Source organism: Mixophyes fleayi, chromosome 1 (genome assembly GCF_038048845.1).
Source record: "Mixophyes fleayi isolate aMixFle1 chromosome 1, aMixFle1.hap1, whole genome shotgun sequence".
Classification (NCBI taxonomy): Eukaryota; Metazoa; Chordata; class Amphibia; order Anura; family Limnodynastidae; genus Mixophyes; species Mixophyes fleayi.
This window is the reverse complement of record NC_134402.1, coordinates 111,282,675-111,300,545: the sequence shown is the minus strand read 5'-3', so window position 1 is coordinate 111,300,545 and position 17,871 is coordinate 111,282,675. Positions and strand designations below refer to the sequence as shown.

Here is a 17,871-nt window from a genome sequence, read left to right as displayed (position 1 = left end):
CTCCTACAATCTGGGCACACTTATAGTTGTAGCAGAGTCTGATACCCGTTTCCAACCCCCACATTTGTCAAAACCCACACATAGGGGCAGATGGGGAATAACGCGGACTCACTTTTAGCAATGTTACAGTAAAAAGTAACACAGAATTTTGATCACACCTCTATAGGGTGTGAGCTAAAATCGGCGTTGAATTTGTTAAAAAAAAATCTATTTGAATCTGCCCCATAGGGCGAGATTCAATTGCCAGCGATGAGGCACATGAACATTACACTGCACACATTGTCCGCGATTACGGTAATAATCTCCTCTCGCCCCAGAATGAGCGGAGATTCCAGCTATAACATCGATGTGAGATGTCTCCCTAGATGTTCCGGAGTCACCTCATGCCTAATTGAATCTCTGCCATTAAATCGGGTTAGAGTAATTCTGCACTGTGTTGTAAAGGTTGTGTCCAAAAGCTATTTTACATATTGTTTTTTTTGGAAAAACACAATGTTCGTATTGTAACTATTATTTCACGGAGCTCTCTGACATAAGCATTACATATTACTTGCTAATGGGCACATTGATTTCTGTCACAAGCACACGATATTCAGATACTGCTCACTGTATGGTTGGGAGGAGGGTAATGCTCAATGCTCTCACTGGTATATATTCCGGCCATGCAAATAGCTTTTATATAGCAGAGCTAGGGTGGTCATAGGGTAAGTCTGTGAAATGACTGATATGTATGTCTGTGTGTGTGTGTAAATATGACATGGATAAACTTGGAAATGTTTATAAAGAACACAATTGAGATTGATGTAGACTAGCCAGGTATACTTAGTTAATATTACATGATATTTACCACAATGAATATGCGCAGCATGGGCAAGTGTTGGGAATAGAGTGAGCTGAGGGCTATTCAGCAGGCTGAAACACATTTGGTCTGAGTAGTTTTCTCTGACAAATGTCGCTGCAAAATGGCAGCTGAACATTTTTCAGTGGTGTTCAGTACTGAACCTACTCCAAAAAGACTTAGGGCTAGATTTACTAAGCTGCGGGTTTGAAAAAGTGGGGATGTTGCCTATAGCAACCAATCAGATTCTAGCTTTCATTTATTTAGTGCTTTCTACAAAATGACAGCTAGAATCTGATTGGTTGCTATAGGCAACATCCCCACTTTTTCAAACCCGCAGCTTAGTAAATCTAGCCTTAAGTGTTAATTCTTTTTTGTGCATTTACAAAAAGATCTGTTAGAGTGATTCAAAGTTATGGGGAGAGTTCACAGTACTTTCTTTTTTTTTTTTCTCCCTCTTCTACATTTACTATTTATTCACTAGTGCGGAAAAGAACGCAATTTATGTCTTCCTGACACTACACTTAAGCTAGCCACATGCCACTTTTGTCAATAATATTTATTTTTACTACATTGGTTGCCATCGTATACTTGTTGGTCCTAAAAATCCTCTCTGACAAGACAGAGGTCTGAGTACTCAGCTGGAAACATGGAGCAATTGTGACCTGTTTATTCGGCCAATCGGTTATGGCCTGTGTGGCCAAATTTGATATTGATCCAGTCTTTTGACAACTGAATTATACAACCAGACGTTTGGTAGTTAAAAGTCTAACTGCTGTAGGAAACGCATACATTTTTTCATGTTTTATTTAAAATATTTTTTTTTATCTTTTTCTGATTTGAAAATGCATAAAAAAATAATACAGAGAAATATAACGTACATCTATTTCCCATTAACTACAAGAAATGAATGTATCCTGGCTAATCTTCTAACCTGTTCAACATATTACAATGCTACTCAACAGATCATTGCTGCTCTGCAGATTGCATATAACATAAAAGTGCAATTGTGTGCAAATTCTGATATTAGGGTAAAAAATGAGTAATATCTAATCATAATTTTGGATAATTGCTGGATATTTGTGGCCAAAATTATCTTTTTTTTTTCAAAATGTTTATTTTAAATGATTACTGGCATTGTTTCTAAAACGTTGAACCACCTGCTAAAAGTACAAATAAATAAATATTTAGCTATTTTATCTATTCTAAACAATTATAATTTAATAAATAATGCTCACGCCTCCTTCATGTACAGTCCTGTGGCCAGTATGCTGACTTTGTTAATGAAGAGCACAAGGTGGCTACAATAGTGTGCACTGTATATACCCCATAAGTGAGTAAGGTTTGTCATCCATTTAAAGGCAAGGTTGTTTGTTTGCCTTTGACAACAAATTGATTTACTGGTTACAGGCAACTCCTTCACTATACACGTGTATGACGGACACGCACACACAGTCTGTCAGTGGACTCCATCCCAGTGAATCGCAGAAGATTATCTTTGATCTGGATTTTCCATAATTTTGACAAATGTTTCAGATACGGGATATCACACTGCATACTCCGCTCTTTCTCTGGACCTCATCATTGCCCTTTTCAGTTGTTCATAAGACACAAACATTACAACGTTCCAGGATCCCAAACGCAAGAATGAAGGAACAAACCTGTAAAGAAAATCACACGTGAGATACAATGAACATTTTGCGACTGGACTATTTTAATTGAAACCAGAATGTGTGAATACCCAAGTACAAAAATTGGAACAAAATATATTTATGTCTTCTTTTATTCTCTTTGGATCCAGCTTGTGGAAGTAATGCCCATTACATTAGTGATGGATGTGGTATTTGGGGATTTACCTGATTACTGAATCCTTTTACAAAATATTCTGCTAAATCTGGTACTGAATCTTAATCTGAATCCCAATAAGCACATGTCCAGTTTGGATAAGATCTACTCATTCATTGGGGCCTGTTCGGTCGAAAGACCAATAGTCCTACAACATCTTGATTAACAATCTCAACGATTTCAATTGGATTGTTATCAGGGATCAGATTTGTATAAGTGGTAAGCTAATTATTAAGCATGTGTGGCCAGTTTAAGCATTAATAATAAAATATTATGTTTACCATAGTTCCAGAAACTAACAACCTACACTAATGTTGCAGGTAGTTCAAGAATTTTATTTGGTTGGATGAATGCAGAGTAAGAACATTTCAGATAAGGTTATAGCCAAACATCTTGTGAAGACCCTTAAGATTACCCTGACTACTGCATTTGGTTCATCCCTAATATCATAGCTCTCTACTGTTTTGATTTTGGTGGGACATACTGATTTACAGGTCGCAAAAGGGGTAGGGCATAACAGAGTGGGCGGGCTTTCACAAGAATTTGTTGATTTATGGTCGGAGTTTGGGTAGGATGGGGTGGGGCTTATTTTGTCCTGATTTTGTGATGCTAAATGCTGGGAGGTATCTTAACATCCATAGCGTATTCCCTAATATTCACTTACCCTTTGTAAAAGGCAGTTGGTCCTTCCTTAGTGAGCATAGTCCATGCACAGTTAATAGCTGACTTGTATTGTCCAGGAGGAGAGTTCATATATCTTGTCTTTACCACATCCACAGGGGAAGCAATGACTGTGGTGCAAAACCCAGCTCCAAATGCAGATACAAAATGGCATGGAAGGTTATCTGCAAAACATTAATGCACAGGGATTGAAATATAGAAGTACAAGATGAGTGCTGATATATTAAGGAATAATTCATTGTGTTTACTCACACATAAATAATGCAATAGGCCCCACATCAAACAAGACAAATTATAAGTTAAAAAACAAACTACTACCCTCGCGCTCCAGCAGTAGTCTACAAATTAAGTCAGAAAGAAATATATATCCAAATGATCATCAAAGTAAAATTGGCAAGGTTTTGATAAATGATTGTCCCCAATTAGTCAAATCAGTAGTAGTTACTAAATATATTGCTAAGATTAGTCGATCACACCTAGGGAATGAGCATTAATAGCATTAAATTGTCACATTGGTGGCTCAATGATGTCACTAGTTCTTAGTGCATTTACAGGCTGCATATTAGTTCATCCCACAACATGTCTGCTTCCACCTTATGTGCACAACAGGTACATTTTAAGCCCTAAACAATAATGTTTAACGTAAGTACAATGCTGGAGCAATCTGTGTCTTTCCCTTTATGTGTAGTTACCTGTCAGCAGCTTGTACTGCAGCAGGGCTTCCTTTATTAGGTCATAGGTCACCAGCTCAGTACAATTGACGATCGCATTTCTTGTCACATTTGGAAATGTTCCTGCAAGTGAAAAAGTGAATTCAATTACATGTTGACTTATTCCATCAAACACATTGCTTTATTACTGATAGTTTGTAGCGTTGTTTAATTATTGTGGCACAGTGACACCATTGGTTAGCACTGCTGTTTCGGAGCACTGGGGCCAGAGGGCAGATTCCTACCAGGGTCTATATATATGAAGTTATATGTTCTCCATAGGTGTAGGTGGTTTTCCTTTGGGTACGCCAGTTTCCTCCCACAGTCGAAAAGGATTATTGGTAGAGTAATTGGCTTCTGACAAAAATTGTGCTAGTCTGTGTGGAAGGGAATTTACACTTACTGTAAGGGACTGATATGACTGATTAAATATTTTCTGTAAAGTTCTGTGTAATATCCTGATGCTGTATAAATAAACTATGGTAATAATAGGTACTCACAAGAATAATTCATTAAAAAATTATAGTGAATCAATATTGTATGTGTTACACTATTAATAACTACGTATTCAATGTACACATGGATGTATTACCGCTACTGTGCGTTCTATGTACACATGGATGTATTACCGTTACTGTGCATTCTATGTGCACATGGATGTATTACCGCTACTGTGCATTCTATGTACACATGGATGTATTACCGCTACTGTGCATTCTGTGTACACATGGATATATTACCGCTACTGTGCATTCTGTGTACACATGGATGTATTACCGCTACTGTGCATTCTATGTACACATGGATATATTACCGCTACTGTGCATTCTGTGTACACATGGATGTATTACCGCTACTGTGCATTCTGTGTACACATGGATGTATTACCGCTACTGTGCATTCTCTGTACACATGGATGTATTACCGCTACTGTGCATTCTGTGTACACATGGATGAATTACTGCTACTGTGCGTTCTATGTACACATGGATGTATTACTGCTACTGTGCATTCCATGTACCTTTCCAAAGTCCTTTCATCCCTTCTTCCTTGGCAATGGTTTTGTAAGCATCCAAGGTGCCATTGTACCTCTTCTTCACCCCACGAAGGTTGACCTGTGCCTGAAATCTGACTTTTATGACATCAGTGGGCTGGGCCACCGTGACTGCCAACGCCCCTGTCGTACATCCAGCAAGTATTCTGCTTCCAATCCCAGCTTCTGTACAAACAGGAATACACAATAATCTCTGAAGTCTTACATTGATATAAGTAATGCATACATATGTGTATATATTTAGCTACACTTACTCTCTTTCCCATTGGTGTAGAGGAGTTTGACTGTATCGTATAGCCCAATTCTTATGGAAGCAAAACTCATCTGTCTCTGCAGTCCTGCCACCAATCCATTGTATAGGCTCTTGGGCCCTTCAGTCTTTACAATAGTGCTTATGGTTCCAAACACGCCCTTGTACCGTATTCCACTCACAGCACCAGACACTGCTGACTCTCCTTGAATCTGACATTTAAAAAGAGCACAATTGTAATTATGGGCTTTTATTCTGCTAAATAACTACAAGGAAAAACAAAGTTTTATGTAGTAATCAAAGTAATAATAGTAATTAATAATTAATAGACATGTTAAGGGACGTTGGGACAAAATAAGTAAGTCTCATTAGTGTTACACAAAACCGTAATTAATAATAAAAAAAAGCTATGTTACAGTTATAGCTTGGTATCTAGAGAATTGCCTTTCAAGTTGCTCCAAATTTACAAACAGTGGCATAATTTATGCCTCGATTTTACCGGTCACTGCCTGGTGAGCGCCAGCTGACAGCCCAACATTGACTACCAATAACTATAGTAACTGGTTGTGCCTAGAATCACCACTGCCAGTGACTTCTAGAAGGTGGGAGGTTGTAAGGGTTCTAGGTAGAGCCGTGGTTCCCTGTCACGGCCCAGTGAATGCTAGAAGGTACCAGTTCAGTGATAGCATGTGGGAGTAACTGGCCAGGTAGAGGGTATATTGGGGCACCTGTCACAGTGGGTGGCATGTGAAGGCAGCTGCTCCAATGTATACTATACAAAGGGCATCTGACTCAATGGACAGCGTGGGAACAGACCTGGCTCAGTGAATGGCATGTAAGGGCTCAGCATATAGCATTTGGTGAACAAGGGGTTCAGTGGATCACATGCTTAGTACATGCTAGAAAACCTTGACAAAACCATGTTGCACTGCTTGAGGGGGGAATTAAAATGTGTGCACAGTGAGGAAAACCCAGCTGCCCAGTACCTGTAAAACAAAAGCAGGCAGCATTTCCCCTACATGGAAAAAAATTGCATTAGCACCCTTTGTATTGAAAACTTTCAAAATGAGTCACTAATAAGTGATACTTAACAGGGGAATTTATAAACCACAAAATAATGTAGACTTCAGGTACCAGCCGGAGAAATCTAGGAACTGATACAGTTTGTAAGGAAGCCAGGGCAGATGTGCATCAATTGATATCTACAGAAATAACACCAAAAATGTGGCACATGCAGTCATTACTTAGATGCCATGCCTACTGGGCTTCTGGGATTTCTCTACAACTGTCTTAAAATATAGCAAATGCATGGTTTCACTTCTCTCATTTTATATACTGGATGTGGATCTTGTTCTGTATGTAACTGCACAGTACCCCCTCTCATATTGTGTGTGCCGGGTGTAATTATCAACCAATATACCAACACAAAGGTGGTGTCAAATTGTGCTGAACTTGGCTGTGGCCATGGACACTGGATCTTTGAGAGCCCAGCAATGAGACAAAGTAAGTAACGCTCTTACCTGCAGCCGCACTTTTGCTGTGTCCAAGGGGAATGTAAAGAGGTCGGCTATGCATGCAGCTGTTCCAGCACCAATGAATTTGACAGCTGGTGTAGGGGGGATGTCAGAGGGTCTCAGTCCAACCATTTTTATCACAATAATTTGACACTGTGTGGAAATAGGAACACAGATGCACAATAGTTAATAATGTTTGATCTAAAGCTCTCATCATATCCAGCCACACACATAGCAGAACACTAATAATGCAGTAACAAAACATAACTTTCATAAATAATATCTGTAAAACCCTTCATTACAGAGAACACTTTGTAATCCATTTTATGGAAGTGCTACCTTTAATTTAATTAGAAGTATATATTGTGGATTAATTATTTGATCTATAATAAGGCCTCTTCAACCAACATTTAATTGCAGTAATATCACTTACACTATTATTAGCAAAATCACACATTTATGTTGGCAGCTCTCAATATAAAATCCAGTTTTCTGCTAGGCTGACTGACAAGTGTACAATGGTTTACATGTAGGTAACAGATTTTGCATATAGTAATCTATGGTTGATTCAGTAATGTATTGCTAGTACTTACAGTTCACTTTGGAAAGAAAGACTGTTCTTGCTGAGAGATTTCCCTCTGTGCCAATTCATTCACAAGGATTTCTTATATACAGCCAGCCAGCTATGATGTCACACCTAGGTGAGATGCTCAGAAGGAGGATTTATCTGTGAGAGGTGCAGAGTGCACCTGCCCTTTATCCAAGCCCTGCCCTCCAGAAAATGTTCTGTATCATGTACAGCAGGCAGCAAACCTATACCATTATTCTTTAGTGAGGGACAACTATGCAATGGATTAGCTTGAGTTTTTCACAAAAGTATTTTTCACTTGTAAAAAGAAACTGTATTGAGTGTTTGCCTGTGATATGCAATGCTACAAAACTGATATCAAAACGGTGTTATTATTATTATTATTATTATTATTATTATTATTATTATGTGCAGATTTAAAGAATATATTTTGTTATTTTGTTGCTAAAAGTGCATTACCATAGAACCATCTTAGGATTTTTATTTAGGGTGATGATTAAAATACTACAATGACTATATTCTTCTTTTATCACAGCTATGTATAGTCATAACCAGTGGTCGAAGTGTAAATGTAGTGGCATGTAAAATGTAATGGGAATGTAAGTGACAGTGTTACAATGAAGGCAGTAGGAGAAGTGGCGGTATGGCATTCCACCGTATACACCCCCACTTCCACCACTGTATATATACGCTATATGGACCAAAGTATTTGGCCACAACTGTTAATTATTGAATTGAGGTGTTTCAATCAGATTCATTGCCAGAGGTGTATAAAGTCAAACACTTAGCCATTCAGTCTCCATTTGCAAACGGGTCGTTCTAAGGAGCTCAGTAATTTCAAGCGAGGTACTGTGATAAGATGCCACCTTTGCAATAAGATGGTTCATGATATTTTATCCCTGCTGGATATTCCAAGGTCAACTGTAAGTGATATCACTAGAAAGGGAAGCATTTAGGAACAACAGCAACTCAGACATGAAGCGGAAGACCATGTAAAATCACAGAGCGGGGTCAATGACTGCTAACGTACATGGTGCGCAAAAGTTGTCAATGCTTTGCTGATTTCATAGCTGAAGAGTTCCAAACTTCCACTGGCATTCATGTAAGCACAAAAACTGTGTGGGGGAGCTAAATGGAATGGATTTCCATGGCCGAGCAGCTGCATGCAAGCCTCACATCACCAAGACCAATGCCAAACGTCGGATGGAGTGGTGTAAAGCACACCGACACTGGACTGTGGAGCAGTGGTAGCGTGTTCTGTGGAGTGATAAATCACGCTTCTCTGGCAGTCAGATGGGGGAGTCTGGGTTTGGCAGATGCCCGAAGAACGTTACCTGCCTGACTGCATTATGCCAACTGTGAAGTTTGGCGGACGATGGATAATGGTATGGGGCTGTTTTTCAGGGTTTGGGCTAGGCCCCTTATCTCCAGTGAAGGGCAATCTTAATGCTTCAGCATACCAAGTCATTTTGGACAATGCTACGCTTCCAACTTTGTGACAACAATTTGAGGAAGACCATTTTTTACTCCAACATGACTGTGCCCCAGTGCACAAAGCAAGGACTACAAAGACATGATTTGATGAGTTTGGTGTGGAAGAACATGACTGGTCCCCATAGATCCCTGACCTCAACCAAATCGAACATCTTTGGGATGAACTGGAATGGAAATTGCGAGCCAGGCTTTCTCGTCCAACATCAGTGCCGGACCTCATAAATGCTCTACAGAATCAATGGGCACAAATTCCCACAGAACCACTCCTACATCTTGAGGAAAGCCTTTCAAGAAGAGTGGAAGCTGTTATCATTGCAAAAAGGGGGACCAACTCCATATTAAAGTATATGTATTGGAATACACTGTCATTACAGTCCCTGTTGGTGTAATGGTCAAGCGTCTGCTTACTTTTGTCCATATTATGTGTATATATATATATATATATATATATATATATATATATATGTACATAAAATTAAAATAGGTTAGAAATGAATGAAGTTTTAGAGAGAATCAGATGTCACTCTGTAAGATAAAAGCTTGTAGTTAGAGCATACTTGTTTACTCCACAGAAATCAACGATTGAAATTTGGTTGGTCCCGAACTTATTCAAGGAGGGTCGCAGCCTTCTGTTTTGCAGGAGCTTTTCACTTTATTAATACAGAATTGGATATAATGTCTCTATATTGATTATAATTTGTGGCCCCTATACAGGTATTATTTTTCTATACTTGCTTACTCTCCTGGAATTTCCAGCAATTTTCTCAAATGTTGTGTAGTTTTCTCAGACTTCGAAATCTGGCATTTCACTTTGAGGTAGTGAGGCGGTTCATTTTTTTCTTGTGAAAGGGTTATGTAAAAGTGTCTGTTCTGATGATCACTAGACTTCTGTACTCCTATGCTTGTGGCCTCCATTTTAGGCAAAAGGACCAGAGATGTAATAAGACAGAGTTTTTATTTTTTTTACTGTACATCCAGCCTGCAATTATCTCTTTATTTCAGTTCATTCAATTTATGTTTTTGACCCTGGAAATATATTTTGCTAGCATGGGTCTTTATTGCTTACACATTATTTTAACTGATATAATGGGTAGAGGCAGGGTAGGTCATTGTGATGAATAACACGTATAGTGGTGTCATCTTATGCAGAGGTGCACAAGGAGTAGGTTGAGATCCAAGTAAGGCGCACAAGATGTAGGTTTAGGATCAAGATCCCAAAGTCTGCTTCTGAGAACCCTTGTTATCACACATGCCAATAACAATGGGGTTCATTAACAATGATGACACATCAACACTTGGGGTCCCAGGTAAAGGTTGAGCATCACTGATAATTGTTCTCTTATCTTCCTATACAGATTGGACCTCATTGTCTCACACATTTTCATCCAAAATAAGTCATGTCTCAGTGCAAATTCCATCTATTGCATACAGTCTGCAGTGATTGCACCTAATATGATGTATAGAGAAAAGTATATTAATGGTACACATAGTGCTTTAATAAGCACCATTCTATAATAGTTCTTAGAACATTTCCTCCACTGTTTTCTCTTAACACACAGCTCAGAGGCCAATGTTCTGACAACTGTTCAGTGACTCAGCTGCTGTCAGCAGAGGCTCGCCTTAGCAAGCCAATGAAATAAGAGGCTTGTGTGTTTGCTCCAATGAATTGCTAATCTGGTCCATCAGACAAGAGAGCTGTATTTCCGATGGAGGCAGTGCAGGGGTGTGTGATGGGCACACAGGCCAAAAAAACAATTTATTAATCAGTAACCTGCCCAGTACAGAGATCACTCCTTTAAATGTGAAATCACTGATAACTTCTAAGAAAACACCTTGTTTTCTGCACTTCTGTCAAAAGTTCCTTAACAACATCACCATTACTGCAAAGATTTGCATTTTTATAACTACTCTAATCAGACCTGATGTACAGAGAGGTCTTTGCCAGACCAGACCTAGCACCTTTTTACAAGAGGACCATTGAGCACATTCATCTTCAAGATCTATAGATATGTCTGATATCAAGCGTACAGTCACAGCATACATTTTGCTATATGAGATAGAACCCTTTTAAGTAGATATATATATAGAATATCATCATTCCATATTGTTCTTCAGTTAGATACTTATCTCTCTTTATGTCTCTGATTTCCATCTTTACTCAAAACACAAATATTTATGACTGAATGTGCCTTTTATGTGGATTTAAATATGGGTTACCTTACTGACCCTTTGAAGCTGCCCACTCATACTACAATTTAAAAAAAACAATCTAGCCATTTAAACAGGTGAAAATGGTCATGTGTGTGGGATAAAATGATTGCCTGTTCTTTGATTGCATGCAAATATGTGTCTGTGTCAAATCCTATCATCAAATGACCACACTGTATGGTGTGCTGTCATTGATTGTCAAGTAATCTTGTGCATAGAGATATCTGCTTCTTCAGCTCACTCTTTGCTATTTTGTGACACAATAGCCTAGCATGTGAGGACAATTTGGAAACAGATCCAGCAGCAATTGGATTGCATGTGTGTGTGGACAGCTTGAGAGCTCTGTCGAACACTTTTCTGTTGCAATGTCCTCTCCTACTTCCTCTCCAAAATCATCATCATACTATGCCAGACTTTTTGTATGAGTGTCACTGCCACACACGGTTGTGGCTACTATGAAGCAAGAAGGCATTGGGATAGCAGCATTGGAAGCTCTGGGTTCTGCTTCCTATGTAACATCTGTCATCCAGCCATTGGTTATTTACTTATATTTAGCCTGGCCTTCATGAAAAACCAAGGGCTAGATTTTACTAAACTGCGGGTTTGAAAAAGTAGAGATGTTGCCTATAGCAACCAATCAGATTCTAGCTGTCATTTATTTAGTACATTCTAGAAAATGATAGCTAGATTCTGATTGGTTGCTATAGGCAACATAACCACTTTTTCAAACCCACAGTTTAGTAAATATGCCCAGGTCTGCCCAAAATTCCCTGTTGACCGGACTGAGTTTCTTGCATGGCAGTGTGATTTGTGGACTTTCCCAGAGCAAGTTTATTTTTACTACAGTTAATTTGTGAAGAGTCACAGTGCTCCACATCACCGGACAGTGAAAGAAACAGGGTACACGTAGAACAGGGACATTCAATAGAAACAAAATAAATGCAGATATGAAGGAGAAAAATGTAGGGATGGCGCTGCTCATGAGAGAGCTTACAGTCTAATGAGGAAGGGCACAGCTGAGACAAGAGGAGCAGGTGTAGCACAAGTGGAGATTGGGATAGTTGTGGGGGTGTACCAGTGTGGGTAGTATAGGTGGGAGAGGGGTAGTTTCTAATAAAGAGATGGGTTTTCAGAGATGGTTTAAAGATTTGAAGGTTGTGGGAGAGTCTAATAAGGCTGGTAAGGATTTCATAATTGGGTAGTGGCACAGGAGATGTCTTACAGGCAGGAGTGTGAGGCGGTTGATGAGGTTAGAGGCAGGTCAGAGGTAGATCTAAGTGGGCGAGTAGGAGAGTATTTTGAGATGGTATTGAAGTGATATTGTTGTTGAGGGCTTATTTAGTAAGGAGAGTCATTTGTATTGAGCTCTGGAGGACACAGGGAGCAAGTGTAGGGATTTGCAAAGTGGTGCATTAGATGTGGAGCTGTGAGAGAGAAAGATCAGTATTGCTGCAGCATCTAAGATGGATTGACGTGGGAATAGATGGGTGAGGGGAATGCCAGGTAGAGGGAGGTTGCAGTAGTTGAGGCAGATTGTTTGCTATATATAGCAAACTTTGCAGCATGTAATAGTTGACATATAACATGAATATTTTGGTGAAAGGCAAAGTTGGACTTCACTGTTCCAAAATCCTGCACTTGTCCCTGATCATGTCAATATGTCCTAAATTTTCATCTTCTTTTTTGCTCCCATTCCTGGTATTGGCCACTTTGGCAATCTTTTATTCAGTCCTCTACCTGCTGCAGATACAGTGCTCCAGGGACGTCAGGCAACAGTGGAAGCCCAAAAGAGGACAACCCCATTTAGTTGCCTGTAAAATGCCCAGTTAAGTGCCCAGTACTGCATCACACATACATCATAATGTGATTGCCTTGTACAGCTCTTCAATGCAAGGTGAGACATATATTTTTATATTGTATTACAAGTTTTAACCTATTATTTACCACTTTCATATTAAAATTGTCCTTTTTCTCTTATCGTTACAATTGTTTTTGTTTTTAAACTATGATTATTTTTTTCATAATAAGATTTTGCCTCAGGTCTTAGTAAACCTGGTGCCATGACTTGAGAAAGGCCATTTGTCAAAACAGATTAAAGATTATCGTATGAGAGATCTTGTAAACACAATCTAGGTAAAGACTAGAACACAAATAAATATGCTATATCTCTAATTATCCCTTGTCAGAACCTGTTTTCCCATTTCTTGAGCAAAGGTTATATAATATAGCAGTGTCATAAATATATATCTGTTCAAAGAACAGGAAGAAGGTCGTAGGTACAGAAAAACACTCTGCATTAATTCTTTATGACTGTATTATGTCATTCATATTCTTATACTGTATGATATGTATTAAAAGAGGGACAGGACTTTCTATATTATCCTAGATTCCATACTGCTTTCCACCAGCCAAGATGGGCAACAATTTTAATTTGATATCAACCAAAAATGCCAAAAAGGTTTTAACTCAGTTTTAAGTAAATAGGGGTTCACAGCACTAAACTCTAGGCAAGATCACATTATCTACTAATAATCTATATCAGACAACATAATTTAATGGGGCAGCACAGTGCCTTAGCGGTTAGCACTTCTGCCTCACAGCACTGGGGTCACGAGTTCAATTCCCAACATTGGCCTTATCTTCGTGGGGTGTATAGAAATACTCACATGACCGCGGCGCCGGCGTCCCTCTTCCCCTCTCTGTTTGCAATGAATGTCGGGCGTGACGTCATCACGTCATGCCCGAAGTTCAGTGAAGAGCCGAGCACAGAAGAAGGCAGAAGACAGAAGAGAGAAGAGAGAAGAAAAGAAAAAAAGCAATACAGAGGTAAGTGAAAGAGGAGAAACGCAGAGAGGCACAGGGGGTTAAAGAAAGGAGGGAACAAAGCAGCATGGCACAGGGGCTTAAAGAAAAGAGGGGCAAAAGCAGCATGGCACAGGGGGTTAAAGAAAGGAGGGACAAAAGCAGCATGGCACAGGGGGTTAAATAAAAGAAGGACAAAAACAGCATGGCACAGGGGGTTAAAGAAAAGAGGGACAAAAGCAGCATGGCATAGGGGGTTAAAGAAAAGAGGGACAAAAGCAGCATGCCACAGGGGGTTAAAGAAAAGAGGGACAAAAGCAGCATGGCACAGAAGGTTATAGAAAGGAGGGACAAAAGCAGCATGGCACAGGGGGTTAAAGAGAAGAGGGACAAAAGCAGCATGGCACAGGGGGTTAAAGAAAGGAGGGACAAAAGCGGCATGGCACAGGGGGTTAAACAAAAGAGGGACAAAAACAGCATGGCACAGGGGGTTAAAGAACAGAGGGAGAAAAGCAGCATGGCACATGGGGTTAAAGAAAAGAGGGACTAAAGCAGCATAGCACAGGGGGATAAAGAAAAGAGGGACAAAAGCAGCATGGCACAGGGGGTTAAAGAAAGGAGGGTCAAAAGCAGCATAGCACAGGGGGATAAAGAAAAGAGGGACAAAGGCAGCATGACACAGGGGGATGATGAAAGGACGGGACAAATGCAGCATGGCACAGGGGGATAAAGAAAAGAGGGACAAAGGCAGCATGGCACAGGGGGAGGATGAAATTAGGGGGCAAAGGCAGCATGGCACAGGTGGATAAAGAAAAGAGGGACAAAGGCAGCATGGCACAGGGGGATGATGAAAGGAGGGGGCAAAGGCAGCATGGCACAGGGGGATGAAGAAAGGGGCAAAGGCAGGATGGAGGGCGCAGTGCGATCATAAGGGGGCATAGCGTGGTGATGATGAAGGGGAACAGTAATGTGTGTGTGATGGCACAGGGAGCTCTTGGCAATGTAGTGTGTGTGAGGTAGATGGTGGCTAATTAATGGTTGCTATTTTGTTTGCGTGGCAATGGGAATACTATTTTAATGTTGGGGCTGGAGGAAGGTCTAATTATTAATCATGGGTGCCATTGATTTAACGGTGGGGCTGGTTGTAATTTTCTAAATGTAGCCATTTTTTTCCAAATAGGGTCCCCCAACATTCCAGGACCCAGACAATCCGCAACTAAAGAAACCTGCGGCCACATTGGGTGAAAGTGAGAAGAACAAGTAGGAGAGAGCAGGAGAGTGTGTGAAATGTTGTGATTCTAGTGGGACAATGTAAATTTTTGGTGAGTGTTCTGCCCAATGTAAGGTACAGGCCAACACTGTGAACTCTCTGTGTACACACTGCATTCTTTCTGTACTAGATGTCTTGAAAGTCAGGAGTGCTTGGACATATGTCACACTCTGGCGAATTCAGGGCCTAGCGCTTTTCTTCCACCAGCAGCATGCCCCAATGATGCATAACCACGCCCTCAATTGTATGACCACACCCACCTACAACTTTGGTCCGCCGCATAGCGGCAGCGCAAAATTTTTCAGCATGCGCACCTATAAGGGGGCCCCATGAAGTTGTTGTACCGGGGCCCTGAGTTCCTCTTGACAGCCCTGGCTACTGATACCAACATGCCCCTCAAACAAACAATACAGAAGTGGAGTTTGCTCAATCAATTTATAGGCTCATAGCAGGTGGTTGAAAGGGTGGAGTTATCCTGAAAGGAACAAACACAGAGAAAAATCCCCCAGCACACTGATTATCTATGTTAGCTTATTGATTTTATGATCTCATGTTCCAATTTCACTGTATGATTGTTCAAACTTGTATTGAATTAAACATATTTAACAAAATGCACCTTTTCCCAAAAGTGCAACTAAACGGTACAAAATGCAACCCCACGGAAGTATAGGACAAGCCCTGATCGCCGATAACTCAGATAATGTAAAGTTTTCATCTCTGCAGATGCTGCTATTTTTGCCCACAAATAGATGCACTGACCCATAAAACGGGTGAATGTGCACAAAAGTTGCCATGTGATATGACAAAAGAGGTGGACCATGGGATGTACATTCAATATTCAGAGCAAAATAGGAATGGAGAATTAAAAGCGATTTCCAAATATTTTTGTTTCAATACATAACCACCAGTTCAGAGAGTGCCTCACAAACTTTTTTTTTTCATGTTACTGTCTTTAGGGATCATATGCATGGGTTCTAAAATGTAATGCTAATTAAAAGAGCAGACAAAACCTTGAACTTTGGCCTTGCTTTACCTGAGCGAGTGGCTTTGTACTTAATTAGTACTGCCATTAAACTTCATAATATTTTACAGAGAGTTAATTTTTGTAAATGCGCAGGTAGCATCAAAAAACGAGAAATTTAGAAAGTGTATGTTTATGGGTCTGTTCATTTAGAATATTCTTGAACCCGTGCTCAAACCATTAAAAAAAGTTGGAGCATTTTATTTTAAAACCCATACGTCTGAGGACTTGTAATGATAAACATTATATACTGTAAAATTTGCAAATATTTTCGATTGCAACACAAAAGGGCATATTCAATTCTCGGCAGAAACGCCAAAAATCTCGCGGTCCGCGCACGATTACCGTTATTACGCGGAAAAACAGTTAATACTGTAATTTACTCGCTGGATTTCAGCTCGCAGCTCCCTGAGCCGCGAACTGAAATACAGCTAACTATTACCGTATTAACGATAATAGTTTTTACACGCCGCGAGAACTAAACAATTGAATATGCCCCAAAGGGTCAACTTTTTTACAGAGCACTACAACATTGTTGTAACAATATAAGAAGGTGACAGCAGAGTTGGCTGACTGCCAAGTAAGTGACTAAGGAAGGGAGTAGGAATGTGGCTATTATGTTTCTAACTGAATTGATACATGTTAGCTAAAGTCTCCAATCTACTTTAATATATGCTTCATTTTCTGCCAGAAGGTAGTGGGCAAATTAGTAACAATACTCTGTAAATCATCATATTATCAATAGTTGTAATAATGAAAAAAATTAATGATGGCTGATACTGAGCCTGTCCCTACTAATCAAGATAGGTTACATCTAAACCGCCCTGGTATGATAACAAACGGACATCCTCATTTTCCTGAGGCTGCATCTCCCACTATAATTGGTTGTGGATCAGTATCCCTGCTTATTTGCCTGAGCACAAATTGTTGCTAATGCTGCTCATATTGTTCTGCACCAGCAACTATTGGCTCCCTTTGTCCTTTTGGCTAAGATCACACTGCCTCACCTGCAGCCCTTTCACATGGTGGTCTCCATTTCACCCACACCCCCAGACCAGGAGGCAGACAAGGAGGGGGGGTTGGACAACTTCTCTCCCCACAGTGCACATTCACAGTTCTACCAAGTGTCCCATCACTCACGTTCACATCTTTTGAAGTACATGCTGTTAGGATTTTTAACCCATTCTCTATGCGTGTTGCTGTTCTCTATCGCCCCCCTGGTCCACACCAACACTTTCTTGAACACTTCTCTGCATGGCTCCCTCACTTCTTATCTACTGATATCCCCACCATCATCATGGGTGATTTCAACATCCCTATTTCTAATCCACGTTCCAATGCTGCTTCCAAACTACTCTCTCTAACCTCCTCACTTGACCTCTCCCAGTGGATTGAATCTGCTACTCATCAGGATGGCCACTGTCTTGATCTTGTTTTCTCTAGACTATGCTCAGTTTCTGGTTTCCTTAACACTCCTTTCCCCCTCTCAGATCATCACCTTATTAGCTACGTGCTCACCCCCAGTTCTTTACTCTCCCTAGTGTCAAACTCTGCCAAACCTCTTCACAACCACAGGAATTTCAACTCTATTGATT

General features: G+C 40.1%; 1 protein-coding gene across 4 annotated transcripts; it reads right to left on the bottom strand.

The window, feature by feature from the left end:
• Window positions 1–2,132: 2,132 nt before the first annotated feature.
• Window positions 2,133–7,024, bottom strand: UCP1 (uncoupling protein 1). 4 transcript variants are annotated; one of them, XM_075189510.1, is made up of 6 exons: window positions 6,899–7,024; window positions 5,377–5,590; window positions 5,096–5,290; window positions 4,057–4,158; window positions 3,348–3,528; window positions 2,133–2,499 (listed from the first exon to the last, which is right to left on the bottom strand). In XM_075189510.1, the coding sequence occupies exons 1-6, from the start codon at window positions 7,022–7,024 to the stop codon at window positions 2,385–2,387; spliced, it is 933 nt and encodes a 310-aa protein (XP_075045611.1). In that variant the 3' UTR covers window positions 2,133–2,384. The 4 variants fall into 4 exon arrangements, with proteins under 4 accessions (XP_075045611.1, XP_075045612.1, XP_075045613.1 ...); XM_075189511.1 differs by having other exon boundaries at window positions 5,096–5,293; window positions 5,383–5,590; XM_075189512.1 differs by lacking the exon at window positions 4,057–4,158 and having other exon boundaries at window positions 5,096–5,293; window positions 5,383–5,590.
• Between the last annotated feature and the right edge of the window lie 10,847 nt (window positions 7,025–17,871).

Coding starts and splice junctions, on each gene's coding strand:
- UCP1 (XM_075189510.1), bottom strand. CDS start 7,024: ATGGTTGGACTGAGACCCTCTGACATCCCCCCTACACCAGCTGTCAAA. Junction 5,591..6,898: donor CAGCAAAAGTGCGGCTGCAG/GTAAGAGCGTTA, acceptor TTTAAATGTCAG/ATTCAAGGAGAGTCAGCAGT. Junction 4,159..5,095: donor GATGAAAGGACTTTGGAAAG/GTACATGGAATG, acceptor TTTCACTTGCAG/GAACATTTCCAAATGTGACA.